The following is a 20,204-nucleotide window of genomic DNA, read 5'->3' on the forward strand; positions in this document are numbered from 1 at the left end:
TAGTCCAATCCCCCTGCCGGAGCAGGATTGCTTAGACCATATCACACAGGAACGCGTCCAGGCGGGTTTTGAATGTCTCCAGAGAAGGAGACTCCACAACCTCTCTGGGCAGCCTGTTCCAGTGTTCAGTCACCCTCACCGTAAAGAAGTTTTTCCTCATATTTATGTGGAACCTCCTGTGTTCCAGCTTGCACCCATTGCCCCTTGTCCTGTCAAGGGATGTCACTGAGAAGAGCCTGGCTCCATCCTCAAGACACTTGCCCTTTACATATTTATAAACATTAATGAGGTCACCCCTCAGTCTCCTCTTCTCTAAGCTAAAGAGACCCAGCTCCCTCAGCCTCTCCTCATAAGGGAGATGTTCCACTCCCTTAATCATCTTCGTGGCTCGGCACTGGACTCTCTCTAGCAGTTCCCTGTCCTTCTTGAACTGAGGGGCCCAGAACTGGACACAATATTCCAGATGCGGCCTCACCAGGGCAGAGTAGAGGGGGAGGAGAGCCTCTCTTGACCTGCTAACCACACCCCTTCTAATACAGCCCAGGATGCCATTGGCCTTCTTGGCCACAAGGCCACACTGCTGGCTCATGGTCATCGTGCTGTCCACTAGGACCCCCAGGTCCCTTTCCCCTACGCTGCTCTCCAACAGGTCTGTCCCCAACTTATACTGGTACATGGGGTTGTTCTTGCCCAGTTGCAGGACTCTACACTTGCCCTTGTTATATTTCATTAAATTTCTCCCCGCCCAACTCTCCAGCCTGTCCAGGTCCCTCTGAATGGCTGCGCAGCCTTCCGTTGTGTCAGCCACTCCTCCCAGTTTTGTGTCATCAGCAAACTTGCTGACAGTGCACTCTATTCCCTCATCCAAGTCATTAATGAATATATTAAATAGAACTGGTCCCAGTACCGACCCTTGAGGGACTCCGCTAGACACAGGCCTCCAACTGGACTCTGTTCCATTGACCACCACTCTCTGGCTTCTTTCCTTCAGCCAGTTCACAATCCACCTCACTACCCGATCATCCAGACCACACTTCCTCAGTTTAGCTGCGAGGATGCTGTGGGAGACCGTGTCAAACGCTTTACTGAAATCGAGATAGACCACATCCACAGCTTTACCATCATCTGTCCACCGGGTTGCGTCCTCATAAAAGGCTATCAAGTTGGTTAAGCATGACTTCCCCTTGGTGAAGCCATGCTGAGTGCCCCTAATGATCCCCCTATCCTTGATATGCCTAGAGACAGCACCAAGGACAAGTTGTTCCATCACCTTTCCGGGGATGGAGGTGAGGCTGACCGGTCTATGGTTACCCGGGTCCTCCTTCTTGCCCTTTTTGAAGACTGGAGTGACATTCGCTTTCCTCCAGTCCTCAGGCACCTCTCCCGTTGCCCACGACTTAGCAAAGATGATGGAGAGTGGCCTAGCAATGACTTCCGCCAGCTCCCTTAGCACCCGCGGGTACATCCCATCAGGGCCCATGGATTTATGGACGTCCAGGTTGCTTAATTGGTCCCTGACCCAGCCCTCATCAACCAAGACAGATTCCTCCTCTATCCTGACTTCTTCTGGGGCCTCAGGGGTCCGGGGCTCCTCAGGACAGCCTCCAACAGTATAGACAGAGGCAAAGAAGGCATTCAGTAACTCCGCCTTCTTTTTATCTTCTGTCTCCAGGGCCCCCACCTCATTCATCAGTGGGCCTACATTGCCTCTAGTGTTGGCTTTACCTGCATCTAAAGATTAAATAAAGCTCAACTTTTGACTCAAGGTTGGCTGGATTATAAATTTCAGAGTCTTGAAGACGGAAGATTGTATTCTGTTCTCTCTGGTTTTGATGTTAGAATAGACACTGAGTACAACTGAATTATGTTAAAAGTGGAGTGAGTAGAAAAGGAAGGATGGAAAAGGAATGAGAAACAGGAATGGAAGATATAATTAAATGTATTATTTGTTGCCTATTAACATGTGCAACTGTAGAAGTAAACTAGGCTTATGTAATTAAGGAGTTGATCTAGTACTGACTCAAATAACGGTAGGAGTGTGATAGGTGTGGCATACTAAAGGACAAGTCTTTATTAGATCTATGGAAAAATTAAGAACCATGTCTTGTTAAGCAAGGTCTTAATAATGACTATACAGTAGATAAAATTCAAAATTAATAAATTAAAGTATATGCTAGATATTAGTGTGCGTGGCCTCTTGTTTGTTTCCCAACCTATCTCAAGTGATTCTGCATAATTCAGGACTGAATCTGAAGGGTGCTTGATGGGTGCAAGAGAGAGATGCTACCTGGTTTGTTCCAGTCAGATGTATTTAGTGTCAGCCATGTGCATAGTGCAGGGAACATGGCTTATGGCTTGGGGAGTTTATACTCTATCTGGGAATTTGGATCACTCTATGGAGGAAGATGAATTTCATGTGGGCTGGGGTTGTATTTAGGATGGGAAATCTTTCTCAGTCTAGCATGGCTCTCCTGTTGTCAACTGGATACTTGTACAAAAGACTAAAAATTACTTGTGAACATAACTGTTACATCTTGCATTTCTCACAGCAGACAGGTTTGCTTTTGGTATTTCCGTGAATTTTCTTTTCCTTTCCTCATCCATGTGTTTAATTTGTTGTTTCTTTTTAATTTATTTTGTTGCCGTTCATTACAAAGGCTGTAGTTCATGTTCTCCCCTGTGTGGAACGGCTCTTGAGTTCCCACCCTGTGAACATCACTGATCTCTCTCCTAAGCAAATCAGAATGAAATATTCATGTTGATCCAACATCATGCTTAAGAGATAAGTAATTATTAAGAATTGGCACATTTTCTGTCTGCAGATTCAGAAGGCAAATATTTTAGGAGAAAGATCAAAATGTTGCTAATTAGCATTAGGGTTAACATAGTGCTCATTCTTTTTGTTCCTTTCACTTTTTGACTGATGGAAGCAACTTGAGAACCCCGCAACACAAAAATTGAGTACAAATTTAGCTATAAATTCATGTACATACAGCAACTGCTCCTGTTGCAAATGCCAAAAGATTAAGTCTTTTTTGTTTGTAAGAAAGCAAAAAACCCCACCCAACCCTCTAAATACAGACTTCTGACATTCTACCCACCATAATTTCCTAGGAAATTAATTCTAAATAAATAACATAAAATAATATGGTTCCCAAACTGCTCCATCTGTTATTAATAATTCTATTCTTTGAAGTCAGTAAGTAAAATAAATCCTATTGAATGTTTTTGTTACAGTCAAGCAGATCATCGGTCATTCTTGTGCCACTTGTTTTGATAGATGTGAGATACACTTGAAAAAAGTAATTTGAAAAAGATGCCAAAAGCCTCTCTTTTGAGAGTGGAAGACAGCACTATTTGTAATTCTTTAAGTAGCTGTAAAAATGTAGGGCTGACCTTAGTTATGGACCTGGTATTATTGAGAAAGAAACAGACCAGAGAAATAACTGATTGTGCTGGAGGGGCCAGTCCTCCAGCATAGCTACAACATGGATGCTTAGATGAAATTAAGCACTGCTCTGAAGGTAACTCGAGTATATTCAACAATATGTTAGTGCTGATTGTTAATGCAAGAATTTAATAAAAACTGAACAAGAAATCATTAATGGGGCTTGCTTTCAAATCCAACTTGTTGAAAATACAGTTTAAAAAGTATGTATTTAACTGTTCACGTTTGGGATATACGCATAATAAAAATAATCAGTAGGCACTGCTGTTAAAACCAGTGGTACAATCTGTTATGCTGTGAAGAGATTAAGACTTCGCAATTCAGTTGAGACATTGCTTCACGAAAGTCAGTATATGTAGGTCACAGGTTTTCAGGGTGTTCAAAGGCTCTTTGTGTTTCAGAAGTGTGATCTGCATCTCGTTGTAGAAGCTGTTCATTTCTAAAGAAAAGTTTGTTAACTCTTCTTCTACTGAACTGCTTCAGGTTTTTATCTCTTTTGTGTGTGTGTGTGTGTGTGTAGGATGTAAAGCTGCTAACCGTGCTCGCCTTCTGTGTCTGGAAAACTGCGTCTGTTCTGCCACGTTTAGTTGGTGTTTTCGTGTTGTGATGGGGACTTTCCACCCTGTGTATGTACCGTCAGGCTTCTGTCTCTTACCGATTTCTGCAGTTGTTGAAGAAAAGAAATCACTAAAAATGTCTTCTGAAGGGCTTTTGGTAGAGCTTAAATCCATATTCCTGACCTTCAGCTTCACTGATTAAATATTTCTAGCCAGGATTTATTGGTATTGCAAAAGATTTGGCATGAATGAAAGGAAGCAGAAGTGCAGTCAGGACTCTGGCCGTCATGTGTGTCATGTTAAAAACCCCCTGAAACATAAGAGGTAAATTTGGTTGATGCTAGCTGTGTCAGCTATGCTATTTTTTTTTTTTTTGGTTCATTTATGGTGTTAAAGCAGTACTTTATTCCAGATGCCACTGTTAAATATATGCTTGGACTTGTATCTGTGTAGTTCAGAAATGAGTTCATATTTTATCTGCTTGCATTCTAATATTCTTGTCAAGAATGTTAACTGCTTAATATGTTGTTCACTGTATACATTACTCATAGGGAGATCTCTAAGCTTTCCTGTATTATAAATGACTGGATATGATTAACTAAAAGGTGTTTTGTATTTGTATTAATTTTTTTTGTTTGATTTTTTTTTTTTTTTTTTTTTAGGTCCATTTTCCAGACACAGAGAGGGCAGAATGGCTCAACAAGGTAAAAGCAGTCGTTAGCATCGCTACCAAATGGGAAGGGGGAGGAGGGAAATCTGAGATCAAAAAAAAAACCAAACAGTGAGGCAAGAATCTGAGAACAGAGTAGTTTAAACTTTCTGTGCTCTTTATACACTTGAAGCTTCTGGTTGTTGATCCGGTTAGTCACGAGAAAGATTGAATCTATTTTCATGGTCTTGAAATTGTGAGTTTTGGAGAGTGACTTTAAGTGACATTAAAATAATGACAGCTATAATTGTGTGGCAGTCATAGCAGCTGTAAACACAGTCTTTTATGTTCTAGTTGTCTGGGATACTTTCCAGTGGGTTCCTGACCTACAATCTAAAAATAAATCAGTTTTGCAGTTTTGATTTGTATGTGTGATAATCTAATATATAGATCTATGTAGCGTGCGGTTTTTAAACATACCTTTCATTCAAAGAGCATAGAAGAACATGAGCTAATTAGAAAATAGGGAGAAAAAATAAACAATATAGAATTTTCAGATATGACAGTAAAATACTGTGTTTTTTACATTTATAAACTTTATGCATGTATTTAAGAAATGCACTTGACCCATTTTTTCTTACTCCTCTCTTTACATGCAAATAAACTTAACCCTCTTCACCCTTCTCCCCGACATTAAGCATCAGTGCTGAATGCATATGCATTCGTGAGGTAAAAGAAGAAAATTCTTAATATTGTTTTTCTCCTGCTCTAGTGCTTCAGATTTGTGCAAATGTATAAAACACAAAAACTGAGAATTCCAGAAAGCCTTCCTGTATGTAAAAAGGAAGCAGTTCTTACGTCTGTAATGAACTGTATAGAAAACCTGTATGTTTAAAACTTTAGACAAAATTTCTTACATATGGCTTAAAGAATAATTTTTAGTCATGCGCGAAGTTGCGTTCCATGTAGATTTCTTTTTTTTTTTTTTCCTTAGACTGTAAAGCAGATGTGGCCTTTTATTTGCCAATTTATTGAGAAACTCTTCCGTGAGACCATAGAACCAGCAGTAAGAGGAGCAAACAACCACCTCAGTACCTTCAGTTTTACAAAGATTGATATTGGTCATCAGGTCAGTGTCTGGTGAAGTTTTTCTAAGAGGCTTTGTCTTACATACCATTTCATGTAGCCAGTTTAAATAGACAGAAAAGATTCCACTTAAGGCAACTACATTTTTGTAAATTAAATTTAGCTTGTTGTTTTAGTTGCACAGAAAAGAATGCTTTGCCTGGGAGTGTTAGACATATACTAGTACAGAGAAATTAGATGTTTACTGGGGGCAGAGGGAAAACTTGATATTAAATCTCTGGTAAATCTTGAAATCTAGTGGTCTAAACCCAGGGTAATTGCCAGAAGTGTTGTGGTTGAGTGGATCCTAGCAAGGTTATTTTTAGCCTTGAAATAACAATTTGAGCTAAATTGATAGCTTTGGTTCATATCTTTTAATAATGCTTATAGTAAATTCTTAACTTCAGGCATGAATGTGCGTACATTCACCTTTATTTCGAAGTTAAGAGTGTAATATGGTATAGTTCAGTGGAAGGATCCGACTTTTACTTGCTTCATTGTTTCAGCCTCTTCGGATAAATGGTGTAAAAGTGTACACGGAAAATGTGGACAAAAGGCAGATCATTTTGGATCTTCAGATCAGGTAAACCTTATTATCATATTACAGTGGTGCCCATGCTTTATAATATGTGCTTTGATTCAGCAGTTATATTGGCTTGAAAGGAGAAGAATTGCTTTATTACACAAATGTAGTTAGTTCTAATGGTGTATGAATGGAGGAAGGAACTGCATGCTGTAAATAGCATTTATCTGAGGGAAATAGTATATCAATTCAGTGTGACTGCATCATTAAAGTAATGTTGGTTAATAAAAAAATACTTTCCAAAGCTAAAGCACTACCTTTGAATTTTTTTCTAATGTATTAAAACTTTGCCATGAAGTGTAGTCTAGTCTAAAAATTGGCATATAAGATGTTGGAGTTTTTTACTTCTCTCAGTTACTTAGTTTTTTTTTAGTAAACACAGCATTAGAAAAAGAGAATTATAGCTACTGAGGTACTTGTGCTCCTATGTATTATATAATGCCAGAACGACTGTGCTTTGCTGCTTCAGGTTTCTTTGCCCTTTCATCATGACCCCTTTTATATAGGTTTATAAATAGATCTACCCAGCATTTGCCAAAGTCTTTCTCAACACAATCTGCAGTTACAGAGTTTTTTGAAAGTTCAGTCAGTGAACCCAGCAATGTTTTTGTATTTGGCCGTTATAGATGTGTGTTACAGTGACTGCTTTTGCCTGTTTGTAGGTTGTGGAAAGGCCAGATTTGTCAGTTACTGACGATCCAGGAAAGAGCAGCTTTCTGGATTTCTTGCTGCTTCGCTGGCAGTAACCAGAAGGGTAATCAGGGCTCTCAGCTTCTCTCTTTTTCAGAGTCACTTCCAAAGTTTGAACTTGGTTATTCTTAATTTTGAATTACTTACATAAATCTCAGCTATGTTGAAGACTCTGCTTCTTTGTCAAAGCTGGGCCCCTTAGTGATAAAAGAAAATGCTGCTGCATCCTTTCCTGGGTTTCAGAGTGGAGTTGGGGCTATGTCTGTGAGCAGGGCCCAGTCTTTATTCAGTTGAATCACTTTATTTCTGTAGGAAAAAGACAGCTGTGAGAACAGCCTCACCTCTTCAGACTTAAGCCCTCAGGAAAACAGACTTCTCTGACCACTGTGGACACAGTGCAAAGAAATTGTTTTTGAGAAGCTATTTTTGAGACATTTGAGGGGCCAAGTCTCCCAAGACCACTTATTCCCTTTAGCAGAATTATTCCCACAGGAGGAGAGGGTAAATCTAGTGTTTCTATTTTTTTTTTCTCCTGCTCGTCTTCATGAAGTAGGTTGGGACAGATAAATGTAAAAAGGACAATAGGTTTGTACACAAATTTCAGGAATAATGTCCTATTACCTAGACCTGAAGCAAATCTTTACCGGTATGTCTCATTGCATTACATTGCAACCTACTTAAGAGAAGTGATAACAGCGGGAGTAGAATCCAGTCTAAAAGGCTGAAATAAATTCCTTGAAGTGGTTCAAATTACAATAATAGTGCTGAGTCAGCTAGGTGCCCGTTTACCCCAACAGCCTGTCCCCACTGCCAGTGGCATAGGCTTCCAGGAAGAAAAGGGAAACAGGAGAGCTATGGAGTGACTATCATAGCTTCTGACAATTAAGGCTTAGAGAGAACCACCATCAAAGGAAGTCCCATTTCATGTTTAGGTCTTGTCATTGACACACTCTCATTGGGAAAGGGCTCTCTTTCAAAGGCTTTGACTTATGCAAGTGTCAGATGGCACCCCAGTGTCAATTGGGGAAGAGCAACTGATGTCATCTACCTGGACTTGTGCAAAGCATTTGACACTGTCCCACATGACATCCTTGCGTCTAAATTGAAGAGACATGGACTTGATGGACGGACCACTCGGTGGATAAAGGATTGGCTGGATGGTCGCACTCAAAGAGTTATGGTCAACGGCTCGATGTCCAAGTGGACACCAGTGACGAGTGGCATTCCTCAGGGGTCGGTATTGGGACTGGTCCTGTTTAACATCTTTGTTGGCGACATGGACAGTGGGATTGAGTGCACCCTCAGGAAGTTTGCTGATGACACCAAGCTGTGCAGTGTGGTCAACACGCTGGAGGGAAGGGATGCCATCCAGAGGGACCTGGACAGGCTTGAGAGCTGGGCCTGTGCGAACTGCATGAAGTTCAACAAGGCCAAGTGCAAGGTCCTGCATGTGGGTTGGGGCAATCCCAAGCACAAATACAGGCTGGGTGGAGAATGGATTGAGAGCAGCCCTGAGGAGAAGGACTTGGGGGTGATGGTTGATGAGAAGCTCAACATGAGCCGGCAATGTGCGCTTGCAACCCAGAAGGCCAACTGTATCCTGGGCTGCATCAAAAGAAGCGTGGACAGCAGGTCAAGGGAGGTGATACGCCCCTTTACTCTGCTCTCATGAGACCCCACCTGCAGTGCTGCGTCCGGCTCTGGGGCCCCCAACATAAGAAGGACATGGAGCTGTTGGAGCGAGTCCAGAGGAGGGCCACGAAGATGATCAGAGGGCTGGAGCACCTCTCCTATGAATACAGGCTGAGAGAGTTGGGGCTGTTCAGCCTGGAGAAGAGAAGGCTCCGGGGAGACCTTCTAGCAGCCTTCCAGTACCTGAAGGGGCTACAGGAAAGCTGGAGAGGGACTTTTTATAAGGGCAAGTAATGACAGGACGAGGGGAAACGGTTTTAAACTGAAAGAGGGTGGATTTAGATTAGATATTAGGAAGAAATTCTTTACTGTAAGGGTGGTGAGACACTGGCACAGGTGGCCCAGAGAAGCTGTGGATGCCCCCTCCCTGGCAGTATTTAAGGCCAGGCTGGATGAGGCTTTGAGCAGCCTGGTCTAGTGGAAGGTGTCCCTGCCTGTGGCAGGGGGGTTGAAACTCTATGATCTTTAAGGTCCCTTCCAACCCAAACTATTCTATGGTTCTATGAAAATTCACATTGCAGTTTAAAAGTCTGGTGACAAAGCTATGCGAGGGAAAAATTTTAGCTACTTGAGCAAAAGAAGTCTAAATAAATTGCTAATAAATAGAAATCTTACATTTGCTAAAGTGCATGAATGTAGTAAACACTTGGGGAAAATTAAATGTTATGGATCAACAGAAAACAAGATAAACTCTGTCAAATTGAATGTGAACTGTAGTAAAGAAAGCCAAAAAAGTTGAGAGATTGAGGAAATACTTGTTAATAGTGTAAACCTGAATTTTTTCACCTTCTTGTGACAAAAAATAGAGGCACTAAAGATGGTTTTAGGCTGCAGATTTAAACACATGGAAATACTTTTTTTTTCATGTGGCATACTTGAATGGAGAAACTCACTTCCATTGTACTGGCAGAAGTCAGATATAAAAATGGGGTCAAAAGACCTTGTAAAAAATAATGAATGTAGTGCAAAGTACAGAATCAGAGATCGTTGTAATCCAGGAAATATGTTTGTCCTATTCTGTGTTTGTTCTTCTTCTGGGTGTCTTCTATGGGCTACAATGACCACATACAGTATACTGTGCTTCTCATCTAATTCAGTACAGCTGCTGTTATATTCTTACAGGACTGTCCTCATTAAACTGTAATCTGTCTTGGTGATCTGTACATTACAGGGGTCATACAGGGGAGATTATGATCTGAATGTATGGAATTTGCTTACTAAATGAGCCTTCAAGTTGTATGTTATGTTACAGTGGAATTCCGTATGGCATCAACTGTTAATGGATCCAACCAAATATCTTAGGGGATAAAACCATGTTTAACTTTATTATAAGGTTCAAAGTTGTTGACTTATTACCCTCAAATACAGTTTGTTACTATTTTTACTTCAATTTGTCATCATGTTATTATGGATTTTCAAATGAGCATATTGCTTCCCAGTCGTAATAACACAAATAGTTCTGATGCTACAAAATGCCAAGATTGAGGTTTCAGTTGCAGGTTTGAATTGACCTTGCTTCTCTGTGTGATGTTGTTATGCAGTTATGTGTGTGTGTGTATTTATATATATATCTACTATCTCTATAGTTAGGTAAAAATAGAAATTACATCATTTTAAATTGTGCATTAAAAGTTATATACCTATTTTTAAACTGTACAGTCACAGTACATTCTTTCCAAGGAAAGCAGTGGTCACCTTCCTTTCACATAGACCCCGGTCGTGTTGTTCTCTTCCAATTCCCCAAACTGGTCATTGTACCAAAACGATTCTGCGTAGTGTTACCTTTTGAGTAGTCCAAAATAAATTCCGATGTTGTGTGTTTACAAAAATGTCTCTGTACTATCGTTTACTTCTGTTTAAGGGATTGATAAAGATTTGCATTTGCTTGAAATCCCATAGACAGCACCGTCACACACAGAGCACAGGAGGCTACAGATCATTTGAATAATGGATATCCTGAATGCAGCAACTCTCACTTTCGTTTTCTTTTGATAGTACCTTGTGGCCATCAGCTGTCAGGGGCTCTTCTGCTCTTACTGTGAGAGTAATATATTTTATCTTGACTTGATCCTAAAATGGCCCCATGAGGAGAGCAGCTCCATTTTCTTCATAATTTCCCAGATGTTTCCATAATAAGATTTCCTCAGACTCCTAAACATGGCTGAACAGTTTTTCACTGTACAGGCTAGGTTTGAGGAACCCAATGTGGGGAAGCCTGGGCTCTACTGCGGAGACTGGAGCAGGATGCTCTGTAGAGGAAACAAATTTCCCCCTGCCTCCCAGCAGTGTCTGGCTTTAAGCTGCCTTATCTCCTCCCCACTTAGTTCTTTCTTCTGTTTTCTTTAACTGGGCAGTCTGTTGAGAAGACTCTTCAGATTTCATTTGTCCTTTTCTTATAACCTGTATCTTCTTAGCCAGTCTCCTTGTCCAGCTAGTCTCTCCCTAGCTGTACCTTGATATTCAGTCTGTTGGGTTTTGTTTTTAGCTCTCATTCTGTAGAATCATTGACCAATTCCCTTGCTAAATCAGTCTCAAGCTTTCTTCCTAAATTCCTTGTTGAGTCTCAGAACTAGTTTGTTTTCAGACCCAATGTGGCTCACAGCAGCAGCGGTTCTTGGAAAAGATCTGCTCAAATCTGCTGGTACATGCTTGACCTGCATGGAATTTCAGGAAAAGCAGCTGGTAAAACCTGAGTCTGGGTTGTGTGCAAATAATCTTTCAGACTTGTAGCATGGGCAAAATAGATGGGACGTTTTTACCATCTTCTACAAATCTATCTCTGAGATACAGGGCAGCATCTGCAAAATTTCAAGCCCTTGACCTTACATCCCCAAAAATGGGATGCAAGAACTGTTCAGGGAAAAACTTGCATCGTTTTTAATATATTATTTTCTGATTTGCTTCCTGCCTCCTCTCTCCCTTCAGAAAGGCCTCAGCTGTTTTTGGCTTAAACCTTACTTAGTGGATCATCCAGCTCAGCTTGACCACCTTATTGAATTTCTAAATATGACTGTTTTTGCAAGTCTCTGAATATTTCAGATGACTTTGATTTTTGGGAAAATAACCATCTCTGTCTAGTGGATTTGGGTACATGTACTATCAATGAGACCTATGTAGAGCTTTCCTGAAATGGAATATGAATTCTGTGTCCGTTATTTCCTGAAAGTAAGGCTGCTTGTGTGTTTTCTCTTACGTATGCTTCTGGAGATGATAACATACCTGTCTATTAATTTGAGTGATTTTGATGACAGTGGTGAGGTTTTAAAGGGGATGTAATTTTTTTAACAATCTTGACTTTATTATATGTTGTAATATTTTAATGGACATTTTTTGTGTATAGACTTGAGATACAAAATATATTGTCATGACAGTGCAAAACAGAACTAAGAGTGTATTGCAGTTTAGTCCATAAAAATGAAATGTATACTTTCTTTTTCGGTTTAGTTTTGTTGGAAACTCTGAAATTGATTTGGAGATCAAGAGATACTTCTGCAGAGCTGGTGTGAAAAGTATACAGGTGAAATTCAATTTTTTCCTTTTGATTTTTATATCGAGTCATCACTGAATCATTAGTTTCTGATTAAATAGTTCATAAGAAAGAACCAGTAATTGTGTAGTTTTGTTGCTAACTGTTTTTTTCTCAGTTGCATAATAATATTGATGTTGCATAATAATATTGATATTGCGTAATAACTTCAGTAACATGACTTAGCTGAAAGGGTAAATTCCTTTCAGATGTAGAACTGTTTTAAATATAAAACATTTTCTACTGGAAGATATGGAGATAATTCCACATCAAGCCAATGTTCATGTGATGTGTAAGTTCGTAAAGGGAACATGGAGCTTAAAATTTTGCTTTATTTACTATTTCAGTGTTAGATGCAATTATTACTTTAGGTGCAATTATTATTAGCAGCCTTGCCTTCTGATATTGTTTCTCAAATTTCCTTAACTTTCTGGTAACAGATCTCTCTCTCTCTAACGAGGAAAAATAGTATGCTTTTCTCTGTGTGTGTGTGTGTATGTCTTGACATACCTATAAGCATTTACCTAGTTTTGTTCTAGTATCTGTGGATGCCATTATATTGGTTTGTGACACATTTGTTTGCATTGAGCTGCATAAGTAATCTACTTCATATTTTTAGCAAAATTACCACTAACATGACACAGCATCATGTAGATGAATGTAATGAATTTGTAAGCCCAACTATTTAGTGCCTGTGATATATTTTTTGTGTTTGGTTGATACGTAAAGCTATATATATAAAATTTTTCCATAATCAAGAATTTAATGAATTTGAAGTGTGAGCATTGCTAGTGAATAAGTTTTAAATAAAACTTGAACTAAAGTCAATTTCATTGCCTTTTTTTCCCTCCCTTTCCACAGATCCATGGCACTATGAGGGTTATCCTGGAACCACTAATTGGAGACATGCCCCTAATTGGAGCACTATCCCTTTTTTTCCTTAGGAAACCTGTAAGTACTTTTATTTCTGTTTCTACCCTTTGGAGTCCTGATGACAGTAGTCAGAAAACGATGGAGCAAGAATTAAGCAGCAAAAGGAAAGAATTTGTGAAATCACAACCATTATGTTGAACTTTCCCAGAAAAATAGTGGACAAATTTTATAAATACTAGAAGAAACCAAGATGAGTAATAATTACCATGGAATTATGAAGTGTGTTTTGTCAAAGCTGTCAAATTTTTCTTACAAGTCTTCTGGATAAGGGCAGATCAATAGATGCCATCTAGGTTTTTTTGTAAAAAGTGTTTGTTGCTGTTTCTCATGATAGTCTGCAGGTGAGCACGGTCTAAGTTAAAATTCCACAAGATCCGTGCAGGGTTGTTTTGAAAACTGTGCTGGTGTTACCACAAATTAAAATCAGAATGAGTGTCTTGAGATTACCCACTACGATGATTGAAGTTTTTATCCTAGATAGCAGGTAGACAATTTCCATTATGTTTACCAGTGATCCAAGTATGAGAATGGATGATGCACAGAGTGAGATGGAATTGGAATTCAAAATGATCATGACAGTAGCAGAAGTTGGAGGGAGAGAGCGTGTCACATAATTTGATTGGAATATGTGCTAGACCAGGGTGCACATTTGGGCAGGAGTAATAGCAAAACAAACATAAGCCAACAAGGTCCTGCTGGAATGAAAATGATAGCTAGACTGGCATGTGTAAACAAGAGGATTACTCACAAGATGTTTTCATGTTTAGGCACAGCACTTCGAGAAAGATACTGACCAGTTGGAGAGTGTCCATAGAAGGGAGATAAGAACGAATTTGACCCTCGAGGACAGACCAAAAGAATGGGAGTTTAGTTTAGAGAAGAGCGAGGAGAAAATGTTCTTCAAAGATGTGAAAGGCTCTTACGGAAAAGAAACATACAATCTATTCTGCATATCCATGGCAGATAGGATAAAAAAATAATCGTGTCAAGGAAGATTCAGGCTGGACAAGGGGGATGAGGGAAGGCCTGAATGGTAGTGGCAGTGAAGCGCTGCAATAGGCTGTCTGGAGACACTGAATCTCTCTCACTGATGTCTCTTAAGAACAGATTGGACCTGCATCCATTAGGATGCATATACCTAAGTATAGCTCTTCCAGAACTATTCACACAGATGGACTCTTGAGGTTGCATCCAACCTAGTGCGTCTTGTAGAAGATGAGATCCTGGGCATTCTAACTGGCATGGCTTGACCATGACTTGATAAGAGTCAAAATACTTAGTAGTTAAAAAAGGTTTAATTTTAAATAATGTAATTATGTACAAACTGAAACTACTTCCAAGGTATTACGGCATTTGTATAGGATTCTACTGTGTTTTACCACCTTTTTTTGTAGAAGTAACTGATTTCTTTATCTAAACGAAATTGTGATATACTTAAGAAATCTTTCTTAGGGTTCCCTGGTCTTTACTACTCAAACAGCAATGAAAGTGGCTGGGGATTTTTTGGCTCGGTCAGTATCAATTTGTATCATGGAGTCTGGCACCAAAATTATGTGCGTTCTTGCAGGATTCAATAACGTTGTAGTAATTCCAGACATACTTAAATTCTCTTGAATTAAGAGAATTGAAGAGAATGATTCTTAGCTCACTGAAGAGGAAGAAAACTTCTCCATCTGAGTAATTTGAAGAAAATGAGTTAAGGAAGGTTTTGTGAGGCCACAAACTTCTCTGAATTCTGGCCTATCACAAATTACCTGGTAGTTACTTTTTGTGAGAAGCTGTGTTTTCATGCTGAACTTAAATATGATCTTTTTAAAATGCAGTAAGTGTGAAGTTTCAAACTAACAGTTTTTGAAAGCTGGAAACCTTGGTGGTGTAGTCATACAATTTCAGTTCAACACTTTCCTCTACATTAAAATGATAGATGTATTTCATTGAAGTTTGTGCTATGATAAGGCGCTATAGATAGTGGATTGTTGCACCTTGGAGTGATTGTGTCTCTTCCAAAGGTGTAGTCTGAATCTTGCAGGTAAAACTGGCTGACAGGCACCAGTATGTCTGTTGGTAACTTGGTGCAGCATTGGTAGACGAACGGAGGATAGATAGCAAATGTAATTTTCAGTGTCTGAGAATGAGTAACATATTCTACAGTTGTAATTGAATTAAATCTTATAAAATGACAGTAATTCTAGTCTAGGTTTTACTACTTCCAGGAAATTTCTTTTTTTTAATCTACAGATGCATCAAGAAATGTTCTTTGCAACAGATGTTGCAAAGTCCATACAACAATCTTATTTTAGAAAAATATAAAGGAGAACGTAATACACATTGCACACTTGCTGGCAGAAAATTCTTTGATGTTGTGTATGTGTGTGTAAGGCAGTTTCAGAGATTGGAAGTTTGATACAGCTTTTAATAAGTGTCAGTAAGAGAGCTGAATAGGAAATGTGAACATCGTGGAAATTCTTACACTACACACACTTCTTTAAAGAAATTAATTGTTTCCATCTCTTATTTGGAAGTATATTTTCCAGTGGCAGCTTTTGTTTCTTGGGTATGTTCTAATGAAACAGTAAAGCTTGTGATGTCAAGAGTTAGCATAGTCTGAAACTATTAGGTCATAAATTACAAGTATATGGGTTTAGGCACTTTGAGACAGTCTCAGATGGATCATCTTCGTTTCCTCAGCAATCAGAAACTCTAAAAAGTTGATCTAGTTTTCAAGGTTTGGGGGATGGGAGTGAATTCTTTACTTCAAGACTTTAGAAGGTATGTTGTTGTTTTCTTCAATGAAATCACATTCTTGTAAGACAATTCTTTTGAACAAATGTCCTATGATAAATTTTTGCTAACTTGTTGAAAAGATAGGTTTGTATGGGTGTTTATGTGTGGCCTAGGAAAAACTTATGCTGCCATTGGAGTCATTTATGTGGCATGTTTCATCTGTATAGAGAAACTATGTGTGCTTGGGTAGAGAGAATGTAGACTTAAATCTTAGTAAAACATGCAAGAATTTGGAAATGTTTTGTGGATAATTTACTGAAGGTTTTTTGTAAAAGTGAAATAGTTCATGCAAAACTGATAAAATGTCATTGCTCTTATTTGGAAAGGGTTGGAGAAGTACATTGGGATGAACCACATTTCTTTGAAGTAAGTCTAAACATTAGGAGATGTCTACTTAAGTTTTGTCTCATTTTTACCGTCTGGCTGAGCAGTATGAGCGTAGGGCATCTGTTAATGTTCATGTTTATACTAACAAACTAAGCAGGGCCATGACAAGGATTGAACACTGCTGGATGGTAGTCTGCACTGTGTAATTGTTAGCATACCCTCTGATATTGTTTTGCAGTTTAGTGCTCTCCCAAACAATTTCCAGACTCAGTACAGTGCCCAGCTCATTACAGGGACCATCCAATAAACAAGCTAAATGCAAACACTGTTTTAGAGGAGCAGGGAGAACAGTTTAGCTGTGTGGACATAGGCTTTACATTTTTTTCTCTGGGAGTGACCTTTCTTCATGTTGTAGATGTGGTTCATGTTGTCTCTCTCAGTTCTGTTGTGTATTCACTAAGAAACCAGCATACTGTCCTTCTGCAGAAGCCATTCTGACACACTCAGTGCCAGACCCATGACTTGATGCAGTGTGTCTGGACTGTTTTCCTGGGGTACCTCCTGCAGCTGCTGCTGCTTTATTGCTTTCTAGGGGAGAGGTAGGAAAGCTGGCAGGGGATAGGGAGGATCAGTGGCAGGCGTGCTTGTAAGCAGTTCCTGACATTTCCTCTGTTTCCCAGCATTGTGCTCTGATAGCATTTGTCTGCACCTTTTCCCTCTGGTACTCCCAAGTACCTCTCCAGTCAGCTTTTAGCTCCGGTACCCGTGCCCAGTCCTTTCTGTCCCTGATCCACTCTTAAGTGCTGTGCACTTGCAAAGAGCTTAACTCAGACAACTTGCCCCTGAGATAGTAAACGGAAAATACATCAAATGAAACACCTCTCATTTGTGGTCAGTAGCTTTCTCAACTTTGGGTAAGACTTTGTCCAGAGTAATTTTGTCTTTACTCCTACCCCCATGCCACTTTATTAGGGTCTGGTTGATTTAGTGGCACAAAAAAGGGTGGGAAATAGACTGGAGTATGAAAATTAAAAAGTCAACCCCTCCTCAAAAGTATTCAGTTACAAAAATATTGAAAGTGTTTTTCACCCTCCTTTCATGTAGAAACTAGGCTAGTGGTCAAGGTCTGAGCAGACTTAAGGGTAGATTGTTCAAAAAATGTATCTTTGAATCAAGTTATTCCATAATTTTCACAGTTATAGATGGATGTTTAGGTTTTTTTGCCAAGCAGACTTCTGTCCCCACTGCAGTGTATCTTCTTGGTGTTTATTTTTCTAACTTCTATAGAAAAATGCAAAATAATGCTTATTATAGCAATAACCAAATTCTGTCCTCTTATTAGAGAGCAAGTGGCTGCAGCCAAGGAAAGCTTTTCTTCAATATTTTTGTTAGAAGAGAAGAGGAATTAGTTGGCAGCTAGCATTAGATTTTGTTCTCATATTTTCCAGTCTAAAGTAACTGGCAACAATTCCTCTTGCTCTGTATCATCTGTTTGCTGGCCTTAATGACTATATAAGGCAACGCTGCCTAAATTAGTAGTTCCAAACATACTTGCTTAATGAGTTTACCAGTCTCGTATTTCTGAGTAATGCATGAAGTTTTTGATGCTGCAAGAGTTCTCACTTTGTATGAAACTTTTTAAATACTGTATTTTGTTGTTACTATTATGAAGAAGGTACTAAAAGTTTTATCAGCTTATAAAATACGTCCAAATATGTAACAGATTTCAAGAGAGAGAAATATGCGCATTCTAATGTTTTGAAGTAGTCTTTTAAATCTCTGAGCTTCAATGCTAGAGAGAAGTTAGCACTGTGTAAATAGTCAGGATTTGTGAGGTTTTTCGCATTATTTCTCATTATGTTAACATGTATATTTACCATGTATTCTACTTCTCTAACTGTTGTTATCTTTTACTTTTAGAACAAAATATCACAGTTAATTAGTTTGATTTTTGATTCAGTTATAGAAATGTATATGACAGCTGTACTGCAAAGTGGTAATTTTAAAAAGCTTGTTTAGTGGCATCCTTCATATTGAAGGCGTGTCCTAACCCAACCCTTTTCTCTTTTTTTTAAAAACAAAACAAAACAAAAAAAAAAAACAAACAAAAAAACCTTAACCCAACAAAACAAACACATGAAAACACCAGTACTGTTGTTCTAAAAAAACAATGGCTGGAAACAGGATGCCTTCCAGGAAAAGTGGGCAACTCTTCCAAAGCTCTTATTTTTATGTTCACGGTTTTGCCCTCCACTTGCTGACTTGAGCACTGCTTTCCCTGTGCTCACTTCACAGATTAGTTCTGTCCTGTAGTTTTTATTTATGTAATATTAGTTTAGTTTCATTTAATATTGTCTGCCTTTGGAAAATTCAGAGCTAGATGTGACTTTCAAATTTATCAGTACTCATGCAAATCAGACTCAAAAGGAGTGCTTGCACCACAAATGAGTCCTAGTAAAATGGCTGGAAAAAAACATAAAGTGGTTATGTAGAATGCAGAAGAATGTTGTTTTGGTTTGCTTTTAGTTGATCAAAAATGCCATCAGAACTGAGACTGTCAGTATCTTTGCGTCAAAACTTTTTAGTGTCTTTTAAAGAGGTTTGTAGAACACCTGGATAAAATCTGAAGTGTAGGTACTGTTATAATAATATTTGTTAAGCATTAGACTTGTTGCTTATAAAGTGAGAGTGATTTGCGCTGTTACTCTGTATACTTACAATTTGCTATAACTTAATTTTTTTAATTTTTAATTTTGGTATCTTATGGGATGTTTTAAGGGCCATCACAGCTGGTGGTTTCACAGTACCATATTCTTCTCTCCCTGCGCCCTCCCATTCAGGGTTATTGTCCCTCTTATACCAGTGTTGAAACTTCTGCTCCTGAAAGAAGCTGGTTAAGGGACGTAAACTGGCAGAATATTAAACACAACAAGAAGTGACTAGTTTCCTGTCCTTCAGATGTATTTTAGCACCTTGAGCTGGCTCACTAAGGAGTCAGGAGAGTGTCAGTACTAGTGTGAGGGTGTGAACCAAAATGCAGGACTGATAGAAGGGTAGAAAGCAGTAAAAAGTAGAGGGAATTGACTTGAAATGTGACTTTGAGCAGTTGACACTATGGAGAATAACAAGATGCACTGGATTTTTGTGAGACCAATTGTGATCCTTCTTCTGGTCACTTTAACTCAAAAATTTACCCCCGTGACTATACATCTTATCTCTGTAGCAATTGTCTCACTTAAATCTTTGGACAGTTACAACTGAAAAACTTACTACTGTTAAACACAGTTCCTGTGCAGTCATATGCTGTTTCCTATAGCAATGATGAAAACCAGTGTGATTTCTGCGTTCTGTGGTATAGTATAGTCAAGCCTTGTTTGAAAGGCTGAGTTTATTATACGTTTACTGGGGAAATACACTGGATAATGTTACTTATTAAATTATTACAATAATGTTAGCAGTTTAGCTTTGTAGTGGTAATGGGCTGTGCTCTACTAACACACAAATTGTACTGTATTTCTGCATGACCATTCACAAGTAACAGAAGAGGGTATGTTAGTCCCCTCATAATAAATTTCTGAGAAGAAATGCAGCTTATCCCATGGAATTATATCATCGTGCTCTGTAGCAGAGCTTAAATTTGTCCTGCAGAAATTTTATACTTCCATAACTTGATTAGCAGGAAGTTGTTCATCAGCGTCTTAAAATACTTTGTGGCTTCTCTTCTGAGAATTAGTAGTGCTTATGGCAGCCAAATCAAGCCACAGGGTTGGCAGTGTTTAGAGGCTGCCTTTTGTGCTGCTGTGAACTTGAGTTATGGCCCCGTATGTTCTACATTCCAGTACATCCTTTTCCCTTTGTAAAGGCATCTAGGGTATTGAGAACATCAAATA

At 39.0% G+C, this 20,204-nt stretch overlaps 1 protein-coding gene across 3 annotated transcripts in view; it reads left to right on the forward strand.

The window, feature by feature from the left end:
- The window catches only part of ESYT2 (extended synaptotagmin 2), a 93,991-nt gene that overhangs the window by 28,976 nt on the left and 44,811 nt on the right, over positions 1–20,204 (forward strand). For all 3 annotated transcript variants that reach the window (XM_068404530.1, XM_068404531.1, XM_068404532.1), the window contains exons 2-6: positions 4,668–4,709; positions 5,649–5,783; positions 6,286–6,362; positions 12,189–12,261; positions 13,132–13,221. In XM_068404530.1, coding sequence (XP_068260631.1) covers positions 4,668–4,709; positions 5,649–5,783; positions 6,286–6,362; positions 12,189–12,261; positions 13,132–13,221 — 417 coding nt within the window. The remainder of the gene's footprint in view (positions 1–4,667; positions 4,710–5,648; positions 5,784–6,285; positions 6,363–12,188; positions 12,262–13,131; positions 13,222–20,204) is intronic.

Source organism: Nyctibius grandis, chromosome 7, assembly GCF_013368605.1.
Source record: "Nyctibius grandis isolate bNycGra1 chromosome 7, bNycGra1.pri, whole genome shotgun sequence".
In the NCBI taxonomy this organism is placed as follows: Eukaryota; Metazoa; Chordata; class Aves; order Nyctibiiformes; family Nyctibiidae; genus Nyctibius; species Nyctibius grandis.